General features: G+C 42.1%; 1 protein-coding gene across 1 annotated transcript in view; it reads right to left on the reverse strand.

Moving 5' to 3' along the window:
* Positions 1-384: 384 nt before the first annotated feature.
* SPATA17 (spermatogenesis associated 17) overlaps positions 385-24,367 on the reverse strand; it is a 138,694-nt gene continuing 114,711 nt past the window's right edge. Inside the window, exon 10 of the mRNA XM_084828788.1 lies at positions 385-1,531. Within this exon, the coding sequence (XP_084684914.1) occupies positions 1,451-1,531 (81 nt within the window). The 3' untranslated portion in view covers positions 385-1,450. The remainder of the gene's footprint in view (positions 1,532-24,367) is intronic.

Genomic DNA, 24,367 nt, shown 5'->3' on the forward strand with positions numbered 1-24,367 from the left:
GCCAGTTCTAATCGGACTGATGGGAAAATGTGGTAGAAGGTAAGTAACAACACAGGGTGAATTATCATGAAGAGATGAACTACCTTGAAGCTGGAGCAATCAAAGAGATAGCCCTCACATCTAAAAATTACTATGGTATCCCTTATTCATCAACACCTTTGTGTGAGTGTCTCCTGTTCAGCCCCCTGAATAAAAGCACTCCGATTTATTTGGTGAAATTAAATCCTAACAGGAGGGACTTGCCTCAGGCTGCCACTCCTCACTTACCAGAATTAAAGGACATTCATTTCCTGTTGCAGAACGTAAATGCAAAACTTTCAGAAGTTTTAATTTCATCGGCAACTCTAGTCAAAAGTACAAAAAGACATTCAAATACGCTTTTTAAAAATCTGACATCTTTGATTTGTATTGCTGTCATTTAGAAAATGATGTACATGTTGCACCTGCCCCTGAGAGCTTGGTTCTCCTTTCTTTGAGTCTTATAACATCAGATGTTATGAAACAGTATGTAAAATAATATGGCTGAGTCTACCCTAGCATTTAGCCATTGCCTATGGACAGAGAGCTTGTGCGAGGGCTTATCAACCAAGTTCTATGAAATATGAATACCTAAGAAGCAGACCAGTGGAGCAGGAAAATTCAGCAATGACAATCCTCAAGCCCCCTGTGCCAGTGCTAAAAAGATAAGGATCTGCAAAGTCAGGAAGAGTACAAGTGAGAGAGAGAGAGAGAGAAACTGCTGGAGTAACATCAGGACCTGGGGACCATGTGAGCTGGATGAACGATATTGCTTCCCATGGCAGGGCTGATGTGTTCATTGAAATCAAAGGAACTTATGCATAAGCAGAAATATTTAAGGCTGGGGTACAATATATGCACATTCCCATACGCCTTGCAAATGCTAGGGTATCCTTTTGTATTACACAAGATTATCAATGGACTGATTTAATTCATGGAGATGATACCACATCATTCACGCATTTAAAATGTATTTTTATTGTATTTTTGTTCATTTTTCTACCGCAGAAAAAGGCTACATGCCATAACCAACTGTAAAAACAATTACTATTATTATCTGGAGAAGTACATTTATCAACATCTTCACGCTGTTGAGCTCATTCCACAATGCTTTTGATTTCCAATCTTATCAATGAAGAAAATGGTCTAGAAATATTACACACTTAAGAGCTTCTGAATATTGAAAGGAACGATGAAAATTTGTCTCAGGATGTTTTCAGATGCCCTTCACAAAAGCTGCTACACCTTTTCAATCTGTAGTATAACTTGCTGATTGCTCCAGGGCCATTAATTCAGGATTCCAAAACTCAATTTATAATGAAGTTGCCTGTAGGTAAAGATCTTGAAGTAGAACATGGTGATCATAAGTAACACTTTTGTTTTACATTTTCAAAAACACACACCTTTATTCACCAGGTTGGTAGAAAAGTATTTATACTACTTGCCCAGCTCTGGAATAGGTTTGGCCAAACTTTCCAAACAGAGGAATTGATGGTAGCACAGTTAAGAAGTCCTAGAGAAAACAAAGAGGAAAATGTCGATAAAATTAAATCTGATTGACTAGATTGAATATTTTCCCCCTGAACATCTTCCTATGTATGGTGGGATAATGATCTTGCACCTCCTTATTCCACTCACTGGGTGCACCAGAATATTCACACATGGGTGTATCAACTGAATAGGTTGTATACATTAAAAACAATTCAATGTAGGTCTAAAAAGTGCAGTTGACTTCCTCCATCCGTCCAGGAAAACTGTGATTTAAGCCTTGATAAGCTGGATTTTTCAAAGATGCTTCCTATTCAAATATTTTGCTCACATGTAGATGACTCTACCATACTGACAGAGAGACTAGACATCCCAGCGACCACTGCAAAGCTCTTTTCTGACTCTTTCTCCTCAAATATAATGAAAATGCCGAATATAATTAAAATGGCAGTGCTTCAGACTCTGGCTCTTGCCCTCTGCCATAATATTGGACTTTAACTCAGATTCTTTAAGGGCTATCCATGTTCAGCTTTTGCACAGCATCCTCCCAGATTGTCTTATGTGCCATTTTTTCTTCCCATTATACTCAAACAGGGTAGACCCTTGTGCAGATAGTGTGAGAGAGAAACAAAAACAAAAACAATCATGTGGACCAGCTGAAAAAATAGGCTGATGCATATATGTACTTTGCCTTTTGAATCAGGTGTAACGGCCAAAAGAAGACAGGACAGGAAGGGCTCAAGGGCAGCTTGGCTTCACATTCACACGATAACCAAGATAGTAAAACCCCTCATTACTGCAAGATCTCTCCCCATATACATTTTTTGTGCCTTAAGTAAAATTGTGATGGAATAATTTGCCTTATTCATGGCAGTATCATTTGAAGTAGGCCCACCCAAATTACTATAGCACCTACTCTCAGATGTTGTAACCACAGTGTAAATTCCAACTTCAGGAGCCCAATAAATTCTGCTGGGGCAGGTTGGTTTTGGGATGTGATTGTAATGTACCACTCCAACACATCTGTGCATTTTCATGCACATGCTTCATTACTTAGCATCCCATTCCATGACATTTAGAAGGCTAGATTGGGCATAAGAAAATCCTCGGAACTGGAACTTTTGACAATACTAATTAGTGTTATTTTCAAGCTTCACGCAAAAAGAATCAGGAACTCCTACAAAAAAAGTTATATAAAGAACAAGAGAAAAAGAAGAGATGCACAAACACTGTACAGCAGTCCCTGTTAAGAATGCCATATTTGGTATTGCTTGGCATCACTGCCCTTATCCATACATTGACAACTTCACATTACTGGTCAGAAAAGAGGTCTCCAGGTTCTAGTATGATTTCCTTCATCTTGGAAACATTGGTGAACACTCTGTGGAGAGCAGCAGTACAGCCTGTTGGGAATGTCTTTGGCAGGAGGAGAAGAAATAGGTATGCATGGGCAGAGTTTGGGGTTCTAGGGGAGCCTGGATTACTCACTTTACTTTTCACATTGCCATCAGTCATTTTTTTACATCAGCTGATCTGATCCAACTTTTGCATTACTTTTATTTTTAAACTGCACATTTTTGCCTTGGAACTTCAGAGTTTGTGGCAGATCACTGCACATTTTAAAAAGCCCATTCTACGCAGAGCCTAAACTGAGAGTGCAGAGCCCAAATAAACCAGCATGGATAGTGTCACTGGAAATGTCCAAGGACTGTGTAACTAGAATATACCCCAAACTGAGAGAGCAGTAGAGCCACCCAAAATCTGATAAAAGAAAACCCAAATGGGAAACAGGAATTTTAAAATATTAATCCAGTGATGAAAAATTGCCTTGGCAGAGAGTGCCCAAGAATGACTATCATATGCCCCAAACTGAGAAAGTAAAGTCCAAATAAAGCAGCCTGGACAGAGAGTACCACTGGTACCACCCAAGAACTAATGTGCTGCAAACTGAGAGAACAGCAGAGCAGAGCCACCTAAAGCCCGTACTTGCCTCTTTTTTTTCCTCCAGGAGGGCAAATAGCAGCTTTGGAAGGGGGGGAGGAAACACACAAATTGGATTGGGAAAATGGCAGAGAGGGAAAGGGTTAATACTTCACCTAGCACAACTTGCCCAGTCAATTTAGCCACCTCCCATAGCTACTTTGAAGTACAGAAAATTTTAGGGAGGGGGGGTGTCCAACCATATGATCATATGAAGTCTGGCTCTAAGTTTAAGCAGGCTGAGTTCCACTAATGGTACCCTCAGTGGGAAGATACTTTTAGAAATCCAGCTAGGTTAGATTGATAGTGCTGTTTCAAATGCAATGAGCAGATATGCTTGTAATTTTGTGTTAAAATTATTATGTAAAACACACACACATTAACACTGCAATCTTATGGCTCCTGGGGGGGGGGGATCCCAGGAGCCATAGGACATGTCAGATCTCTCCCTTTGAGGGTAGAGAGGTCCACCCACCTCAGAACCCCCGTCTCAGCTGCTGTGAAACTTCGGAGGCAAGGGAGCATGCAGGAAGATCTGCCTGGTCCCCAGACATAACCCCAAACCACCACAGGTCTATGCCAGTCCTGGAGCTCGCATAGATTAATTCCATCCCACTGAAACCAATGGGAGGGAATTCATTTTTTTAAACCCCAAAACAACACTCTTCCCTCATTTCTGCCCTGCCGGCATGAGCCTGGCAGGGCTTTGAATTCTTCAGAGCCTCTGATGTCAGAACTCTCTCCTGTCACTGGTATGACTGCTCTGTGAAATATTTTAAAGTTGGAATGCTCAGGAATCATAATAAGTTACTACATTTCCACTAATCTACTTCTAAGTGAAAAGAATGAAGGTTGTAAAGGATATATCAGAGGAGGATGCATGAGCTACGCGGGCAATCATAGCAGAGGCAGAAGTACATGATGTCAGTCGATGCAATGTACTGGAGGCATGGAAGCCCTGACCAAAGTACCTTTAGCTTCTTGTTCTTCAGAGTATATGTCATGAATTTCTATTCACCATGAGAGCTAGAAATTTCCTCCTTTTAAAAGATAAAGAGGTTTTCATGAAAAGAAGTTGTGTGTTCAATTCCAAGAACATAACGGATTCAGAGAATACACACAACTCTCTACAGGCTATACTCAATGGAACTACAACTATGAGCTGCTCTGTGTTACTGATAGTGTAGAAATTATGAGTTCTATGGGGATAACGGGGGGGGGGGGATAATCCAATCATAATTAACTTATTAGGAAGTTGAAATCAAACAATAATAAAAAACAGCTGTCAGTATTCCTCCCCCATATACCTCTGCTCTTATCTCTTGTCAAGATAAGGCGAGCAAGGGTCATTTCTGACCCCTGAAATAAGCACTGAATTGAGAGAGCAGACGGCTTTTGCTATTAGGATGACTTGCCAGACAATAACAACTGACTGCCAGAATTAGCTCCTTGGGACAATTTAGGTGCCTTTGAAGTGAATGGCTTTTTGAGCTGGAACTAAGCCCATGTCCAGCTTCAAATCCAAGTCAAAATGACAAAGAGGGAGTCTAGTGTGCCATTCAGTCCCTCAGCATAAGATTACTTTATGTTGGCAGCTGTACTGTTTATCTTGTTGTTTAAAAGCTATTTCACTATATGCTCACAGCTGAGTATTTAATCTATTGGATCCGATCATGAGGACAGTGGTTGCATCTGACTACAGTTAGGCAAGACCTCGCCATCTCCTAAGGCAAACAAATATATGATATGTGGCTGTGTGGTATTAGGCCAAAGAAAACGTATGTAAAAATTTAAGTGATTCTCACCATACATTTCTCACCATTAAAGAAAAAACTGTAAACGCCAAAGCCACTAACTAGTTTTCTTGAGGCCAGTTCATACTTGCCAAACTAGTTGCCTGTCCTGCCCCTGCCCCACCTCAGATAAATGGTTCCAGGGTACATCTACAGTCTGGTCTCCACTGAGTTTCTCCATGCACTCGAATACACAGGAGGGATAGCGTGCATGTGTGTGAGTGTGCAGGAAGGTGCCAGTCCTCATGTGTGAATTATCTTCTAAAGAGATATAACACACAGGACAATCCTATCGCTAAGTCAGAGCTGTCTGAGGTCAGCAGACCAAAAGGAGCAGCACTCGCTGCTTTTTTCCTCCGTTTTTTTTAAAAAAATCTATTTCTACCCCATTGCTCGCAATGGGAGGGAAACAGTTATACCTGTTCCCAGGCTGTTCTAAACATTCCTGTGTTGGGGGTGTGGTGGAGGCCTCCCCTGCTCTGTCAACACCATGCCCCTAATCTACCCAGTCATAAACTTTGCAGGGTGCTGGATCATTATAATTTTCTCTATTTCCTACGTTCTGGCTGTGAATACCATTATGTAACCAGAATGTCAATATCCATAAACAGTCTTTGCCTGGAGTTTGTGGGGAGAACCTTGTAGGAAAACTCCCAAATACAACCCAGTATGGACTGAATGTGCTTAGTTGGCACAGAATGCTGACTGACTGATGGTGGAGCAAGGAAAACCAGGGGAGAGGGGAAATGGAATGGAACCCACAGGGAGCTGCAATCTACAGGAAGCACTCCATACTGCAACATTTTGTTGCAGGCCCCACTTGTACCTTTCTACTGTTTGACTTCATGAGAAGTCAGAGAAGACTGAGGGGTGATATGATAGTGCTCTTCAAGTACTTGACAAGTTGCCAAAGACAGGAAGGCCAGGATCTCTTCTTGATCAGCCTAGAGCACAGGACACGGAATAATGGGTTTATTTATTTATTTATTTATTGCATTTATATCCCGCCTTTTTTCCTCTTGCAAGGAACCCAAGGTGGCTTACATTATCCTCCTCCTCCTCTCTGTTTTATCCTCACAACAACAACCCTGTGAGGTAGGTTGGGCTGAGAGTCTGTGACTGGCCCAAAGTCACCCAGTGAGCTTCCATGGCCGAGTGGGGACTAGAACCTGGTTCAAGTTACAGGAAGTCAGATTCTGGCTGAACATCAGGAAAAACTTCCTGACTGTTAGAGCAGTACAACAATGGAACCAATTACCTAGGGAGATGGTGGGCTCTCCCACACTGGAGGCATTCAAGATGAAGCTGGACAGCTACCTGTCAGGGATGCTTTAACTCAGATGCCTGCACTGAGCAGGGGGTCGGACTCGATGGTCTTATAGTCCCCTTCCAATCCTACTATTCTATGATTCTATGTCTATGCTAAAATGTTGCAGTGTTTATGAGAGGGTGGTGGATCAGGGGCACTGTATTCACAAAGCAGGGGATGCTCTAGATCCACAGTATCCAAGGCCCTCGTAGTACACCCACCGATAATGCAAAAGTTGTTGTTATTATTGATGGTAGTAATGGCAGTGCTGTTAGTAATAGTACAAGGAGGAGGAGGCAACAAAAGATGCAGTTATGAAATCACCAATAGAACTTCAATAGAAGACTCAGTCCTAGAACTATTGAGTATTTCAGTAGGTAATATTAATTAAAGAACAAGCAAAACCAGTTACATTACATTAACCCACCATACCCTTTTACCCATGATTAATACGAAATTAATAAGTACCTGCAAGGCTTGTTTGGCAGATGAAATGTAAAACCTTGCTGGATATAATGCAATCAGACAATAAAACTACTCTGTGTACATTTCTCGATTTATTCCAGAAAAAAATGCAATCCAGTATTGACTAGCCTAATACACGAATGTTCCTTGATGTAAACCTTAAGATAGGAGAGGAAGGTGTTTTTCCCCATATTTATACTGTGGCCTTCTTGTATGATAACCAGAAATGCACTGGCCTGGTTCACATGTAACACTAACTGATGGTTTATTTAAACCATGGTTTGTTGCCCTACCCAGGATTTGTCTGGCAGATGATTGAGCAAACCATGGCTGTTTGTTTCCCTCCTCCTTCACCCATTCCCTCCCTGTATCCCAACTACAGGGCACTGCAGTACGGGCATATGAAGAGGCTGGGCTTTTCTATTACTCTTGTCCACTCCCTCTGTAGCTTGGCAAAACAACCCATGAGCAATTCACGATTGTTACTTTAAACAACCCACAGTTCACAACCCAACAACAAACGATGGCTCCTCTTCGTGGTTTGTTCGTGCTTAACAATCCATAGTTAACCCATAGTTCTGGGTTCGCACATAACAACCCGTGACAACCCATGATTCAACAAACCATGGTTAATAACATGCAAACTAGGTCATTGGCTTGCGTTCTTTAAAATATCACTACAAGGGTGCAATCCTATGCATGTTTAAGACAGAAAAAGTATTACAACTGGCTGGGGCATGCTGGAAGTTGTAGGACTTTTGTCTGTCTAAACATGCATATGATTGTGCTCTAAAACACCAAAGAAATTAAAGTCAGGATAAACAAGCCCAAAGAAATGTCATGAAGGCTAATTAGCCCATGTATACAATTCAAAATGAGGCAGTAAAGAAAATGATGACAGCTAACATAGGTCCATAGAAGGATATTGCCCCAATTCAGCAATTACAATCCAGTGCCCCAATCCGGCTTGGGGATATGCATACACAGAAGCAGGTCTATGCAAGCATATCCCTAAACTGGATGGGAATCATGAATGCAAACAAATGCTGTATGCACAATTCCTCAGCCTGATCCAGCAGCAGAGATGCACGTCTGTAGCCCTACAAAATGAGCTGCTGTCATCCTTATCCACACCTTGAGAGGTGCAGGTGGCGTCATCCCCACTGCTCCCCTCTCTCCCTATCAAATAGATGATCAGTGTGTCTACAACTTATGTTATAGGGCTATATGTGAACAGCCACAGCTGCAGCATGTAGCTAATGAATTAGGTCCAATATATGGAAAGAAGCTTCAACACGTTAATTGGTTGTTCTGAATGCAGAAAAACCTGCTGCATGGGAGACAGATCGGCTGAATGCAGCTGACTTGCTAAACCATAGTTTGGTGTGCCATGAACATACCTAGGTAAGCTTGCATACTCCCCCTCCCCCTCCGATGCGGCCAGGAGTGGGAACTTGGAAGCTTTCACTGCGGTTGTTTCATCCAAACCAACAAACTGTGGTTAAGGTTAACTATGATTTGTTTAAAACAAGACAACTTGAAACCGCATGCTACCATGTTTATGTGGGGAGGAGGCTTCGTCGTCTATTTCTTTTAAAATTTAAACTGTCATTTACAATAAATTAATATATTATCCTGAGAAATCCCATACTAATGTGAACGCAAATCACATAACAATGTGAGTGCTATCTATTAAAAAAAGAAAAGAAAAAGCGGGCGGAAAGCAGTATCTTCTAGCTGAGGATCTACTTGCAACAATATAGACTGGAGTTATTTAAGTACCTTTCTCTGTGGTTTTACAAAGTGATTACAGTTGCAATCCTATACTCACTCACTTTAGAGTAAGTCTCACTGAGGCTTACTCAATGGGTCTTACTTCTGAGCAGACATATACACAGGATTGCACTGAAAGGCTAGCTTGTCAAAGTTGTACATATTAATTTCCCAGCAATCAATATTGTCATGATGTCAGCATCATGTCATATTCTTGTTTATGAGGAACAGCAGCAAGATTTCCTGCTAACCCAGCAAGAAAGCATCAGACTACACATTGCACACTCCGAGTGCATATTCTCAGTTTTAAGTCTATGGAGTGAACAAAGTCCAAGAAGCTTGTGCTTTTGGGGGGGGGGGGAACGATGCTTGTCAGTTTGCTCTGAAGACAGGATGTACAATCCTAAATTTATCCATGGAATAATTATAGATAATGTCTATATTTATCATTCAGACAGCTATATTCAAAACTATGTAATATGTAATTTTTTTATGCTATATTTAAATGCTAATGGAAAGGTATGTGTTCATTTAAGAGACTATTCAGTGCAATTCTAACTACACTTTATTTTGAATAAACCACCTGGGGGCACTTCATGGCATAGATATTTGAGCAGGGCTCAGTGGGAAGTTCTGCTTAAAAATCAATGGTACAAATACGGCTCCCTCCATTTAACTCTAGGGGTCCTCATCCAAGTCTTTCCTGTGATCCTAATGCCTGTAATGGCAAAATTAGAGCTTTGAACTGAGAAGCTGCAAGACACTGCATGACCTTTTAATGGCCATGCAGTGCTATTAAACAGGGGGAGAGCGGGAGAGAATGAGAGAGAGAGAGGAAAACAAACACAGCAATCTGCTATTAAAGTAAAATGTTGAACCAGCAAAGAGGGGCTTCCCATGTAAACGTATTAGTACTGGTTAACACTTCCAACTAGTACAAGAGCTTCTGACATGACAAAAATGAGTGTAACAGCCCCTTCTGTCAATACAACACAAATGTCATTTCAAGTGCTCAAAACCACTAAGCTACCCTAAAAAAAGATTGATTTATCTGCTCCAATGTTTCTTTGGGGCAAACTTTCCTCACAACTGAAACCAATTAGTGGGCCTGGCACTTGTACTGCAGAATGTAGGTCAGCATCAAGTAATAAAAAAGTATTGACTTTTCTCTGTCTGTAAGCAGCATGAAAGGGGTGCCATGGCCTTGTCGTATATGAAAAGAGCTCCATTAATTTCACTTATTTCAACAAGGGCTGTCAAATACTAATGCTTCTATTGCACTTTTCACACAAAGTACATTGACACCAATACTGGCCTCAGTGAAACAGGTTTAAAATATTTCAGCTAGTGAAAGGGGCCTGCACTATAATTTTCAATTCCCACTAGTACATTTAGACACCTTAAGTAGCATTGCTCACAAGAACTATTGAGAGAGATGAGATGGGATATTAATCATGACTAACAATTACTTCCCATGGCCAAAGGAATCTAATTCTTATGTATAACCCTATCAAAATAATCATCCAGAATGTTGGATGTTATCTTTGTATGGAACATGCAAACTCTGACAGTTGTGGACTGCATGTCAATAGACATCCACAAATTACAGATAAATCACCTGCATCATCAGAGTATAAAGTTGTAGACGTTAATCCAGAATCACTTTGTTTCATTGGCTGAAATTTCTATGGTGACATTTTATTCCCTGAAAATTAAGCTTGTTCATATGAAAACTATAATTAGGTGTTCCGGTCCAGCAATCACCAACAGACACATGAGCTCTGATGTGAACAAGGAATTTCTTTCCCTCCAAGCATTCCACAATTAATTTCAATGAAGGCACTTGATATGCATGTGTAGAGGAATTGGTTCCCCTTGTATATGGGAAACTAACACACATAAGAGATCTATGTGCACTTCTGAGCACACATGGGACTGAATCTAATGGTGTCCTTCCACCAGCAGAACCAAAACTGCTGGCAGAAGGGATTTCCCCACCCTTGCAGCCCCCTGTGTACTCCTCAGATCTGTTCCAGAGGGGCAGGAAAAGATGAGGACGTCCATTTGTGCAACACTGGATTTAATCCATAAACTTGTGGATTTCGGCAATGTATCTAGTAACACATGAGACAAGTAGCTACAGCTGATCTTCATGTATTCACAGATTCTACTTGTTCACATGATTTTCTAGTATCATAATAATCAAATGTTTTATATTTAACATGCTCCCTTGCACACATACTACTTTCTTGCTACTTTGATCTATTCTCCAAATGTTTGGAGTGATGTGATAAGATTTTCATATGTTGGACAATGATTTTAGTCCAATGCACAGCCACAACTTAGGGCCGATCTACACTGCGCCCGCCATTGCAATGAATTCGGTGTCCCGTTGGGTTAAATGCTCTCGCATTAAAACGTGATTATTCACACTCACTCATTTTCCCCATTGCAGTGCTTCATCGAATGCGCAAGCTCGGTTCACACTCGAGCGCTGTGCTGTTTTCCTGCTGTTTTCCTGCATGTGCTTGTCTGATCTCGGATGCTAAGTGGGGTTGGCCCCGGTCAGTAGTTGGATGGGCGACCGCCTGGGAATCAGGCTTCCTGCACTGAACAGGGGGTTGTTGTATCCTCTCAAATGAGACTAAGTTTTACCCCCTCCTATCCCCCGCTCTATGTTGTTGTTTTTAATTCAGGCTTTATCCTCGCAGAATTGGGGCTTCTCTGCGATTTTTTTTTTCTAATTCAGGCACGATCTTCGAATATTCAAAGTTATGAAACTTCACATCTTCGAAGCTTTGAAGATCGTGCCTGAATTAGAAAAAAAAAACATCACGGAGAAGCCCCGATTCTGAGAGGATAACGCCTGAATTTAAAAGAAAACCCATCCAGAGCAGGGGATAGGAGGGGGTAAAACTTAATCTCATTTGAAGGGATACAACAACGCCCTGCTCAGTGCAGGAAGCCTGATTCCCAGGCGGTCTCCAATCCAAGTACCGACTGGGACTGACCCCGCTTAGCTTCCGAGATGAGACAAGCGCGCACACATCCAGCCCTTTGCTTGTTGCTGAAGAAACAGGGGCTGCTGAGGAAGCTATGCGATTGGTAACCGGAAGAAGACATGGGGCTATCGAGAGCTGTGATTGGACAGGATGGAAATACAAACACCGTCGCATATGGACAGGCGGGGGAGGGGACTATGACTGGATATGGTAGCGAAGGCGGAAAATCAGAGCACATTAAGGGGAAATACCGGGATATTTGGGTATTGAAAGCGGGAGCATGGAAGTGGGAAATTCCAGTTCCAATTAGAGGCAGCTACTGTGTGGCGTAGTGGCTAGAGTGTTGGACTGGGAGCCCAGAGATCCGGGTTCTAGTCCCCACTCAGCCATGGAAGCTCACTGGGTGACTTTGGGCCAGTCACAGACTCTCAGCCCAATCTACCTCACAGGGTTGTTGTGAGGATAAAAGGGAGAGGAGGAGGATCATGTAAGCCGCCTTGGGTTCCTTGCAAGAGGAAAAAAGGCGGGATATAAACGCAATAAATAAATAAATAAATAAATAAATAATACTGCATAGTGTGAAACCTCATTGGAAGTGAAAAAAGGCAGTAAGTGTAGATCCAGCCTTAGATGTGAGTCATTTTACTCTCTCTGAAGTCAATGGAAATACACTGGCTTCATTTCAAGTAGTCCAACTTAACTGCTTTGCAGATGCGGATTAGTGTAACCCAGCAGTCTCTCAATTTTTTTTCCCCATAGACCACTTGAAAATTAGTGGGGGGTTTGGTGGATGACTTAATACACCCTTCAATTAGAAGATTGCATCAGAAACATATTATGAAAATCACAGCCATAGGCCAGGGCCTTATTAGCCTGTTCAAGAATCCATCTGTGGTCAAAATGGCTTCGATCTCTGTCATCAGAAAAAATAAATCAAGAGCCAAGACAATTACAGATATACTCAACTGTTTCATAATCTGTCTGTGGACCACCTAAATGAAGTTTGTGGATCCCCAGTGGTCCATGGATCACAAGAATCTCTGGGGTAGCCTAAGAAATTACTGGTGGTTAATGTTCTCTTATTGTCGATATTACAGTAGCCATGAGCAAGTTCACTTATACTTTACTTTTCATGCAAAGAAGTCCTTCTCAAATGACCAAAGAAAGGAAATGTATTCCTACCACTTTGTGCACTGCCAAGTGAAGCATTGATTCATGAATGAAAAGACTGCTCATATTTAACTCATGTATGCTCTCTCAAGCTGGGAAGAAAGCCTTGCACCTTCTCCATTATACTATCATGCTATCCAGTTATAATCAACCCTCACATGGTTCATTTGAAGCCGAGTACCTTCCTCAACCGCAATCTTGGACAAAGTATTTTCTACTGAGGAATGTAATGGTATTTCTCAATGAACTTGAGGGATGCCTCTGTCTAACCCATTGGCTAATTGTTGTTGTTCAGTCGTTAAGTCGTGTCTGACTCTTCATGACCCCATGGAACATAGCACGCCAGGCCTTCCTGTCCTCCGCTCTCTCCCAGAGTGTGCTCAAGTTCATATTAATTGCACCGGTGATGCTATCTAGCCATCTCATCCTCTGCCGTCCCCTTCTCCTTTTGCCTTTAATCTTTCCCAGCATCAGGGTCTTTTCCAGGGAGTTTTCTCTTCGCATTAGGTGGCCAAAATATTTGAGCTTCAGCTTCAGTATCTGTCCTTCCAATGAGCACTCAGGGTTGATTTCCTTTAGGATGGACTGATTTGACCTCCTTGCAGTCCAGGGGACTTGTAAGAGTCTTCTCCAGCACCACAGTTCGAAAGCATCCATTCTTCGGTGCTCAGCCTTCCTTGTAGTCCAGCTCTCACAGCCATACGTTGCTACTGGGAAAACCATAGCTTTGATTATACGAATCTTTGTTGGCAAGGTGATGTCTCCGCTTCTTACTATGCTATCTAGGTTTCCTATCGCTTTCCTCCCAAGGAGCAAGCGTCTTTTAATTTCATGGCTACAGTCACCGTCTGCGGTGATCTTGGAGCCCAAGAAAGTAAAATCTGTCACTGCTTCCATTTCTTCCCCTTTTATATGCCAGGAAGTGATGGGGCCAGATGCCATAATCTTAGTTTTTTTAATGTTGAGTTTCAAACCAGCTTTTGCACTCTCCACTTTCACCCTCAACATGAGGCTCTTTAGATCCTCTTCGCTTTCGGCCATTAGGGTGGTATCGTCTGTGTATCTGAGGTTGTTGATAATTCTCCTGGCAATCTTAATTCCGACCTGTGATTCATCCAACCTGGCGTTTCTCATGATGTACTCTGCATATAAATTAAATAAGCAGGGTGACAATATACAGCCCTGTTGTCCTCCTTTCCCAATTTTGAACCAATCGGTTGTTCCATGTCCGGTTCTTACTTTTTCTTCTTGACCCTCGTACAGGTTTCTCAGGAGACAGGTAAGGTGGTCTGGTACTCCCATCTCTTTAAGAATTTGCCACAGTTGGTTGTGATCCATACAATCAAAGGCTTTAGCATAGTCAATGAAGCAGACATAGACGCTTTTCTGGAATTCTCTTACTTTCTCCATGATCCAGCGAATGTTGGCGATTTGATCTCTAGTTCCTCTGCCTCTTCGAAACCCAGCTTGTACTTCCGGTAGTTCTCGGTTCACATACAGCTGAAGCCTAGCTTGTAGGATCTTGAGCATAACCTTGCTGGCATGTGAAATGAGCACAATTGTACGGTAGTTTGAACACCCTTTGGCATTGCCCTTTGGAATTGGAATGTAAACTGACCTTTTCCAGTCTTGTGGCCACTGTTGAGTGTTCCAAATTTGTTGGCATACTGAGTGCAGCACTTTAACAGCATCCTCTTTTAGGATCTTAAATAGCTCAACTGGAATACTGCCATCTCTGCTAGCTTTGTTGTTAGTAATGCTTCCTAAGGCCCACTTGACTTCACTCTCTAGGATGTGCGGCTCAAGTTCAGTGACCACACTATCATGGCTATCAGGGACATTCAGATCTTTCCTGTATAGTTCTTCTGTGTATTCTTTCCACCTCTTCTTAATCTCATCTGCTTCCGTTAGGTCCCTGCCTTCTTTGTCCTTTATCATGCCTGTCTTTGCACAAAACGTTCCCTTGAGAGCTCCGATTTTCTTGAAGAGATCTCTAGTCTTTCCCATTCTGTTGTTTTCCTCGATTTTTTGGCATTGTTCATTTAAGAAGGCCTTCTTGTCTCTCCTTGCTATTCTCTGGAACTCTGCATTCAGTTGGGTATATCTTCCTCTTTCTCCCTTGCTTTTCGCTTCCCTTCTTTCCTCAGCTACTTGTAAAGCCTCATCAGACAGCCACTTGGCTTTCTTGCATTTCTTTTTCTTTGGGATGGATTTCGTTGCTGCCTCCTGAACCATGTTACAGACCTCTGTCCATAGTTCCTCAGGCACTCTGTCTATCATGTCTAATCCCTGAAATCTATTCCTCACCTCCACTGTATATTCATAAGGGATATGATTTAGGTCATACCTGAATGGTTTAGTGGTTTTCCCTACGTTCTTCAATTTAAGCTGAAATTTTGCGATAAGAAGCTCATGATCTGAGCCACAGCCAGCTCCAGGTCTTGTTTTTACTGACTGTATAGAGCTTCTCCAACTTTGCCTGCAAAGTACATATTCAATCTGATTTCGATATTGACCATCTGGTGATGTCCATGTGTAGAGTCGCCTCTTGTGCTGTTGGAAAAGAGTGTTTGCTATGATCAGTGTGTTCTCTTGGCAAAACTCTATTAGCCTTTGTCCTGCTTCATTTTGTACACCAAAGCCATGCTTGTCTGTTATCCCAGTGATTTCTTGACTTCCTACTTTAGCATTCCAATCCCCTATGATGAAGAGGACATCTTGTTTTGGTGTTAGTTCTAGAAGGTGTTGTAGGTCTTCATAGAACCGATCAACCTCAGCTTCTTTGGCCTCAGTGGTTGGGGCATAGACTTGAATTACTGTGATGTTGAATGGTTTGCCTTGGATTCATACTGAGATCATTCTATCGTTTTTGAGATTGTACCGCGGTACTGCTTTTCCCACCCTTTTGTTGACTATGAGTGCTATTCCATTTCTTCTACAGGATACTTGCCCACAGTAGTAGATATAATGGTCACTTGAATTAAATTCGCCCATGCTTGTCCATTTTAGTTCGCTGATTCCCAAGATGTCAATGTTCAATCTTGCCATCTCATGTTTGACCACCTCCAGCTTACCTTGATTCATTGATCTTACATTCCAGGTTCCTAAACAATATTGTTCTTTACAGTATCGGACTTTCTTTTCACCACCAGACACATCCACAGCTGAGCGTCCTTTCGGCTTTGGCCCAGCCGCTTCACTCTTTCTGGCGCTACTTGGAAATTCCCTCTGCTCTTCCCCAGTAGTATATTGGACACCTTCTGACCTGAAGGGCTCATCTTCCGGCGTCATATCTTTTAGCCTTGTGATACGTGTAGCCATGTAATTAAAAGACGCTTGCTCCTTGGGAGGAAAGCTATGGCAAACCTAGACAGCATAGTAAGAAGCAGAGACATCACCTTGCCGACAAAGGTCCACTTAATCAAAGCCATGGTTTTCCCAGTAGTAACGTATGGCTGTGAGAGCTGGACTATAAGGAAGGCTGAGCGCCGAAGAATTGATGCTTTCGAACTGTGGTGCTGGAGAAGACTCTTACGAGTCCTCTGGACTGCAAGGAGGTCAAATCAGTCCATCCTAAAGGAAATCAACCCTGACTGCTCATTGGAAGGACAGATACTGAAGCTGAAGCTCAAATATTTTGGCCACCTAATGCGAAGAGAAAACTCGCTGGAAAAGACCCTGATGCTGGGAAAGACTGAAGGCAAAAGGCGAAGGGGACGGCAGAGGATGAGATGGCTAGATAGCATCACTGATGCAATGAATATGGACTTGAGCACGCTCCGGGAGAGAGCGCTGGACAGGAAGGCCTGGCGTGCTATGTTCCATGGGGTCACGAAGAGTCAGACACGACTGAACGACTGAACAACAACAACGTTCCATGGGGTTTTCTTGGCAAGAATACTGGAGTGGGTTGCCATTTCCTTCTCCAGTGGACCACATTTTGTCAGAATTCTCCACCATGACCTATCCGTCTTAGGTGGCCCTGCACGGCATAGCTTATGGCTTCACTGAATTACGCAAGCCCCTTCGCCACAACAAGTCAGTGATCCATGAAGGGGCATTGGCTAATTACCTCCTGCAAATGCAAGCACAGCTGACAACAAAAAACTCTGATTTAAAAAAGCTGACTAAAATGGAGGGCAATTTTCAACTTACTTTAATTACTTTATAAGTACTCTTTGAATCAACTTGTCATTAATTCTTAACATATAAAATGATACTGGCTAGCCATCATAAAACAATGTTATATCCTTCTGCGTGATGCTTTCATCATACTATTTTTTCTGCTTGATCGTTTATTTGGTTATTGACAGAAAGTATATAATAATATGCTGTACAAATATCAGGAAATTATTCTCACAGTAGGAAGCCTGCTAACAACATTATTTTAATATCTTATCTTTCAAACAGAGGCTGAAAACATTAATTGCTGCTTAATTTATGCAACAAACATTTCATTTGTACTTAAATATTGACCAAGCCTCTTAAGAACGAGTATATACATACTTCTCTCAGTGTTATAAATCAATGAAACAGAATCAAACAGTCTTGTGAAAAAAATTATTAAAGATTTATAATTACTGCTTCTGAGTTTGAATAATTTCTTATCTGATTATCCCTGTACAAGTAGTCCAAATTAAGACTTTTAGACCATTCTGTTCCTGGAGATGTCCGAAACAGAAGCAGTAACTGTTAGAGTTTACCTTCGCAAACATTTTTGAGGAGTGGGTTGATTCTGCTTCAGATGCACATCAGATTCACATAATGCATTGCAGAAGGGATGATCTCTAGATTCCAAAGGAGTGGTGTTGTCACAACACTCTCCATAACATTATTGTCTTTGCTGCTTTTACAGGCACTAGTTCTCATGATATTCCTTCCAAGGCCCATAGGAGGCACAAAGGAGGGTGAAGGACAAATGCTCACCCCAAAATTCACCTGTCTAGTCTAATCTAAATTAGAGGCTACCACTACAATCACAGCAAGGGTGGAACAATCAGAATATCAGCCATGAGGGGGTTAATCCTCCCCCCTTTTCAAAGCTATCAGTTTCTGCCTTGTTACCAAGAGCTCAGTATCTATCTTTGGGTTATGCCTCACACACCTTGACTCTAGAATTTTCATTTTGTCCTGGAAGGCTTGGTAAGCAAGGATTTAAGATCAGTCAGGACAAGAGAGTTATCATTTATACTTGCTGACCTCTCACCTAATTGCATCATCAGGGCAATCCCCTGGTGTACAAAGCATGAGGACCTTGGATCCTATAAATGTCAATCTTGATTGCGGAGTTGCTTTTCTAATCAAGCTACCCAAGGTAGATTCTGAATTGGCCAATCAAGAGCCCTGGCAGGAAAAATGATTCAGTCATGGGGTGCCCCCCTCCCAACCAATAAACACATTAGCACTCATTAAGAGCCATTAAGGACAGGAATCTCCACCCAATGTTTACACATTGGATCTTTTATAATCTGGGTTGTGGTGGACAGCTCGATGAAAATGACAATCCAGTGCGTGCGGCTGCTGTAAAAAAGGCAAACTCCATGTTAGGCACAATTAGAAGGGAACTGAGAATAAAACTGCCAGTATCATACTGCCTCTACACAAATCTATGGTGCAACCACACTTGAAATGCTGTGTACAGTTCTGGTAACCGCACCTAACAAAAGATATTGTAGAAAATCTAAGAAAAGCTGGAAAAAGTGCAGAGGAGGGCAACTAAAATGATCAAGGGGCTGGAGCAACTCCTCTATGAGGGAAGGCTTCAACAGCTGGGCTTGTTTAACTTTGAAAAAAGGCAAGTATGGGGGGACATGACAGAGGTGTACAAAATTATGCATGGTGTGGAGAATGTGAATAGGGAGATATTTTTCTCCCTCTCTCATAATACTAGAACCTGGGGACATCCCATGACGCTTATTTTGGGGCAGGGGCGGGGGGAGAGATTCAGGACAGATAAAAGAAAGTACTTCTTCACACAGTGCATAGTTAAACTGTTGAATTGGCTACCACAATTCATAGTGATGGCCACCAATTTGGATGGCTTTAAAAGGGGATTGGACAAATTCATGGAGGAGAAGGCTATCAGTTGCTACTAGTCCTGATGGCTATGTGCTACTTCCAGTATCAGAGGCAGTATGCCTATGTGCACCAGTTGCTGGGGAACATGGGTGGGAAGGTTCTGATGCATGCGTGTCCTGCTTGTGGGTTCCTGGTCAACAGCTGGTTGGCCACTGTGTGAACAGAATGCTGGACTAGATGGACCCTTAGTCTGATCATGGCTCTTCTTATGGAACCCCTCTGTCTCACACACAGAACTCCCCATGCATTGGTGGCTAGGGAGCTCAGTATCAAGATTCTCTTCAATCTCCTTTGTTTTGGGAACAATTCCCCAAACCTTAGTCTTCAACTAAGGTTGTAAAATAAGTTTTCTTTCCAGGAAGAGAGAGTTGGGGTTTGGTTAGGCTTCATGCAGCTTCCTACCCACTGTTACCTTTGTTCCCTCTTCCATCCTACTGTCATCTTCCCATCTTGCCTCTGGGTTTGTACCCAAGTTTATTTTGCAATAACAGAAAGTGTCCAGTGCAACTCATGTAGAGATGGTTCTTCATACATGCATGTACATCCTCTGATTTGTCATGCTGACTGATGGCTAAATCTGTGAACTGACTGAGCTGAAGCACATTGCAATGGAGGTATGTGAGATGAAAGTTCTATGTAGTGTGTCAGATCTGTGAGGAGTTATTCACACATACATGTCATCCTTTGATGTTGCAGTCATAAAGGGATGAATATGCATGTGTGAACTAGATGTAATTATCTCAAAGTTCTCGACCCAGCAGCTGATCAAATCAGGCTTTCCAATTACTTTCTTATAAACCAACCCCTGCCAATCAGGGGCTGCAAAGAGGCCTGTCAGCAAACCTGATACCATCTACCTTTTAATTCAGGTTTACCTTGGGGTTCTGAAAGAAAATCCCCTGTCCATCTATTTCACTACAGCCAGGATCTTGGAGTAGGAAAGAGAACAAGGTGTAGAACAAACTTTAAGTTTGGAAAGGAGTGAGATATTTCTTGTTCAAAAGGACAAAATGGTTTGTGCTACACTTGAGGCAGGCACAGGAAATACAGGATTTGATCCCAACTGAGCTGGTTTTAAATCTGATTTGTAATGCTCTAATACAGCCTTCCCCAACCTGGTGCCCTCCAGAAGTTTTGAACTGCAACAATTCTACTTCTTCAACCCCAGCCAGCACAGCCAATGGTCAGGAGTGACATGAGTTGTACTCCAAAACATCTGTAGGGCACCAGGTTGGGGAAGGCTGCTCTAATAGATCTACATTGCTATGAATCTGACCTCTATAGTTGGCTTAGGCCAACACACCTTAGAGACAGCCTCTACCCTCTATCTATCTATCTATCTATCTATCTATCTATCTATCTATCTATCTATCTATCATCTATCTATCTATCTATCTATCTATCTGCATCTTTAAGAGTGGAACCTTCTCATTGTGATCCCTAAGATCTACTGAAGGTACCTTCTTAACAAGGGCAGTGCTACATTTGATTCCGCCAACAAGGATGTACAAAGAGGCATCCTTAGTCACAGTTATAGAGCTCCTCATCCTTGGTCACTCTACAAAGTCCTAGCCTAAGATTTTTTTGGAAGGGTGGAAGTCTCCTTATGGGTTCTGGCTTTGACAGGATAACAGTTAAGACTGCAGAGAGTGAAGAAAGGTTAATGTATTTTACTCACACTGAATTTTGCTTTGCCTCGATAGGATATTATCACATCTTTCCATGTGCTTTTACATATATTGTTATTCTCCCTGAGCCTGTAAGATGGGATGGTCTACACCTTTTGATAAAAATGTGCCCATAAGTTGCAAAAGAATGCCTTTCCCCATTTCTCCTATATCTCACACCAAAGGAAGCAGTACTACCGACTATTTTGTTCTGGCAGTTTTTGAATATGCCCAATATCTATATTTGAACCAAAATTGCCAAAGATAATATTCTATTTTTGGAACTAATGCAATCTTTATTACAGCTAAATTAAATTAAGACAGTGATATGAATTTCCTCACAAGCTATTTCATACTTGGATACCCTTGAACTTTACTGAATCAGAGCTAAAAAACAAATGCGCAGATAAAATTGTTGGATTGGTATTTGGAACTTATTGGCTATTGTAATTCAAGTCTTAGTTTAGTGCAGCACAATTTCCAAAAGTATTTCTTAGAAAGGGTATAGATGGTCAATAGCTTCATCTTCATTTATTCATGGTTAATAAATGACATTTGCCAAATGTGAAAATTTACCACAGAGTAATAAATATTTTTATGAAGATAATAAGTCTACATGATGTGGGATTATGCCTAACGTTACTGTGTACACATAAATGTATTACATTTAAAAGATTTTGATGAAAGCTAAGAAAAGAAATATAAACCTTAAAGTATCTTATCCTTCAGTTTTCTGCTTATCCTTCAACATCAGACACATCGCTAGTGTGGTGTAGAGGTCAGAGTGTTGGACTGGGAGTTGGGAGATCTGGGTTCTAGTCCCCACTCACCCATGGAAGCTCACTGAGTGACATTGGGCCAGTCACAGACTCTCAGCCCAACCCACCTCACAGGGTTGTTGTTGTGAGGATAAAATGGAAGAGAAGGAGGAAAAAAGGCAGGATATAAATGTAATAAATAAATAGATAGATAGATAGATAGATAGCAAAGATGACTATAGGATGTGTAAATACATTTTTATATCTCCAGTGAAAATAAATGAATTTATTATGGCTATGCTGGCTGAGAATGATGGGAGTTGTAGTCCAACAGATCTGGATGGCTTCTGATTGGGGAAGACTGATGTACTACATTTTTATCCCACTCTTCTTCCATGGAGTTCAGGGCAGAATACATAGTCTCACACCTCCCCTCCATTTATATACTCACAGCAACCCTGTGAGGTTAGGCTGAGAGACAGCGATTGGCCTGAAGCCCCCCAGTGAACTTTATGGTTGAGCAGGGATCTGAATCCAGGTCTCCCTGGCCTAAACTCAGCACTGTCTACAACACACATTGTCTATCCTATCAATTTATAACAATCAGTAGGATTTCATCATGCCAGGGTCAAATGGTGGGTGATAAATTTCATCGGTAAATAATCAGTTTCATAAGAAAATAATAATCTGCCAGCATTAAGACAATAAGGTAGACCCTAGTTCTACATTCAAAGTTCAAACCCATAAGCATCAAAAGTGAAGACAAAGTTTGGGTTAGTATAAGAATTGATCTCCAAGTCAGAGGGTACATTAGGCTGGTGATAGCTATATGAAATGGTTTTACAGAGGGTTTCAGAAAGCTAAGACTCATTCTAGGCATGTTTTAGAATGACCTTTAAATCTAACACACTACAACAAAAGGGGGTTCAGACAAACCTCATGCATTCAAGGCATGTATGAGGGGGCTGAATTGGCTAGCCCCCTGCTACACCTGCTGGCCACACCTCCCATCAGCTGTACATTCAGCAAGCATGAGAAGGGACCATATTTGTGTACAACTTCTATTTGCAAGATGGGATCCTGGGACTAGGACCCTTGCACGGAGGAGTTCTACAAGTGTTGGTATGTGCATAAGGCCCCTTCTTATGCTCTATCAATCGGCCAGTTCGCATGATCTTGTTTAGGCCGTGGCATGTGCTGGGCACGATTTGAATAATCATCTCCCAGGTGTGGTTTGTCATGTCATCGGAACTCAGGCTGCATGGCTTGTTGGAGGGTTAAACAACCCTCAAATAACCCAATAACAGCCCATGTTTAAGCCATGGTGATTATTCGAACCAGGTCACAGTGGCTGGGTTCACACCACACACTGTGTTCAGACAACACGATAACCACTGAGTGTGGGTTAGCATTTTGTGTGAACCCACCTAGTGTGGCTGGCAGCGTGACTTGGCTGGCAGGACTGATGGGTGCTACTCAATTCCACCTCTCAATGTGTGAGAGTTATGAGTTTGAACACCCCTAAAGTGTTCATTAATTCTACTAGACTACAAATGTTATCAGGGCGGGGGGTGTTCCCCACATCAAAGACTGCTTTGGGGGTGGCAAAGGAATTTTAGTGTAAGTAGTTTCAGCAATTAAAAAGCATCAGTGTATTCTAGCCTGGGGAGGTGATGTGAGCAATAGCGTGATTTTTATTTTCTAAGAAGGTTCTAGTATGTCTCAATAATAGATGAGGTTTGTGTGTGTGGGGAGCCCCACTGTGTATACAAGGTGGTCCACACTCTGTAGCATGTCTTTGAAAATCCTTTTCAAATGAAAGGATGTCATGCAGTATTGAAACATCTTTTAATGGGTTCTTTCATAAAAAGTCATAGAAAAGGAGGTTGCCTGTCAGTACATCAGACACTCCTGCTCAAATGGAATCTCCTTTAGAGACTTTCCTTCATACAGTATTTTGTTGCATTTAGTTTTAAGATTTCTGTGAAAAAACAAACATACAAGTAGTACCCTTAGGCTCAGCCTAAGGCTTTCTTCACATGTGGCTTTTATCCTGCGACTGAGATTGCTCCTTCACGGAAGTTTGTGGGCTCTTTACATGACGCCGTGACCCTTGAAGGCTCCTGCATGAAATGCCCTTTGTTCTGTTTTTAAATAGATCACAAATAATGAGCTATCAAATTACCCCGTTGTGTTCTGCTTTAGTTTCCTCCATGAAAAGAGGAAAAGCAGCAAGAAGAGTGAGATCAATGAAAGGTAACAGAAGACTGAAATATGGGGAGAAGGAGGGGGAAGCGAGAGGGGGGAAGGGAGAGGGGGGAAAGGAAGCAGGTGAAAAGGGGGGTCGTTGTGATCCTGCATTTAAAATGGAAGCAGAAAGCCCCATTTTAAATGCAGGATTTTAGGCTGGTGTAGAGATGCCCTAACACGCAACTGCTTTCTGTTTCTATAAAGAACATCTGGAAACTAGCCAGTTCCTACAGATTCAGGCATAGCACTCATCCTCTTAGCACCTTCCATGTTCATGGGATGTGGCCTGGTGCGACTTCCCCCATTAACGGCTGCAGTCCCTGGTATGGAATGCTTCCCTGCACAGTCCCAGCAAGGGCTTCTTTCCTTTGACATGATGTTCCAGCTGTTCCCTGTATTTGGGAACCTCTGGGATCTAGAAGGCAGGCTCCTCCACATAGTCCTGTGGTCTCCAATGTGGTGCCCTTGAGGGCCAATGTGTCCACAGACACCTCTCTTGGCAGCCACCCGGCTCCTTGGCCCTTCTGATTTTATTTCTTAAGAATTTTTTTTAAAAAAAATCAATGGGGAGTTTGTCAAGCTGCACTCCACCACCATCTTTATTCGGGTTCAAAAG

Source organism: Heloderma suspectum, chromosome 1, assembly GCF_057233095.1.
Source record: "Heloderma suspectum isolate Gila_16-S chromosome 1, 16-S_ref, whole genome shotgun sequence".
Classification (NCBI taxonomy): Eukaryota; Metazoa; Chordata; class Lepidosauria; order Squamata; family Helodermatidae; genus Heloderma; species Heloderma suspectum.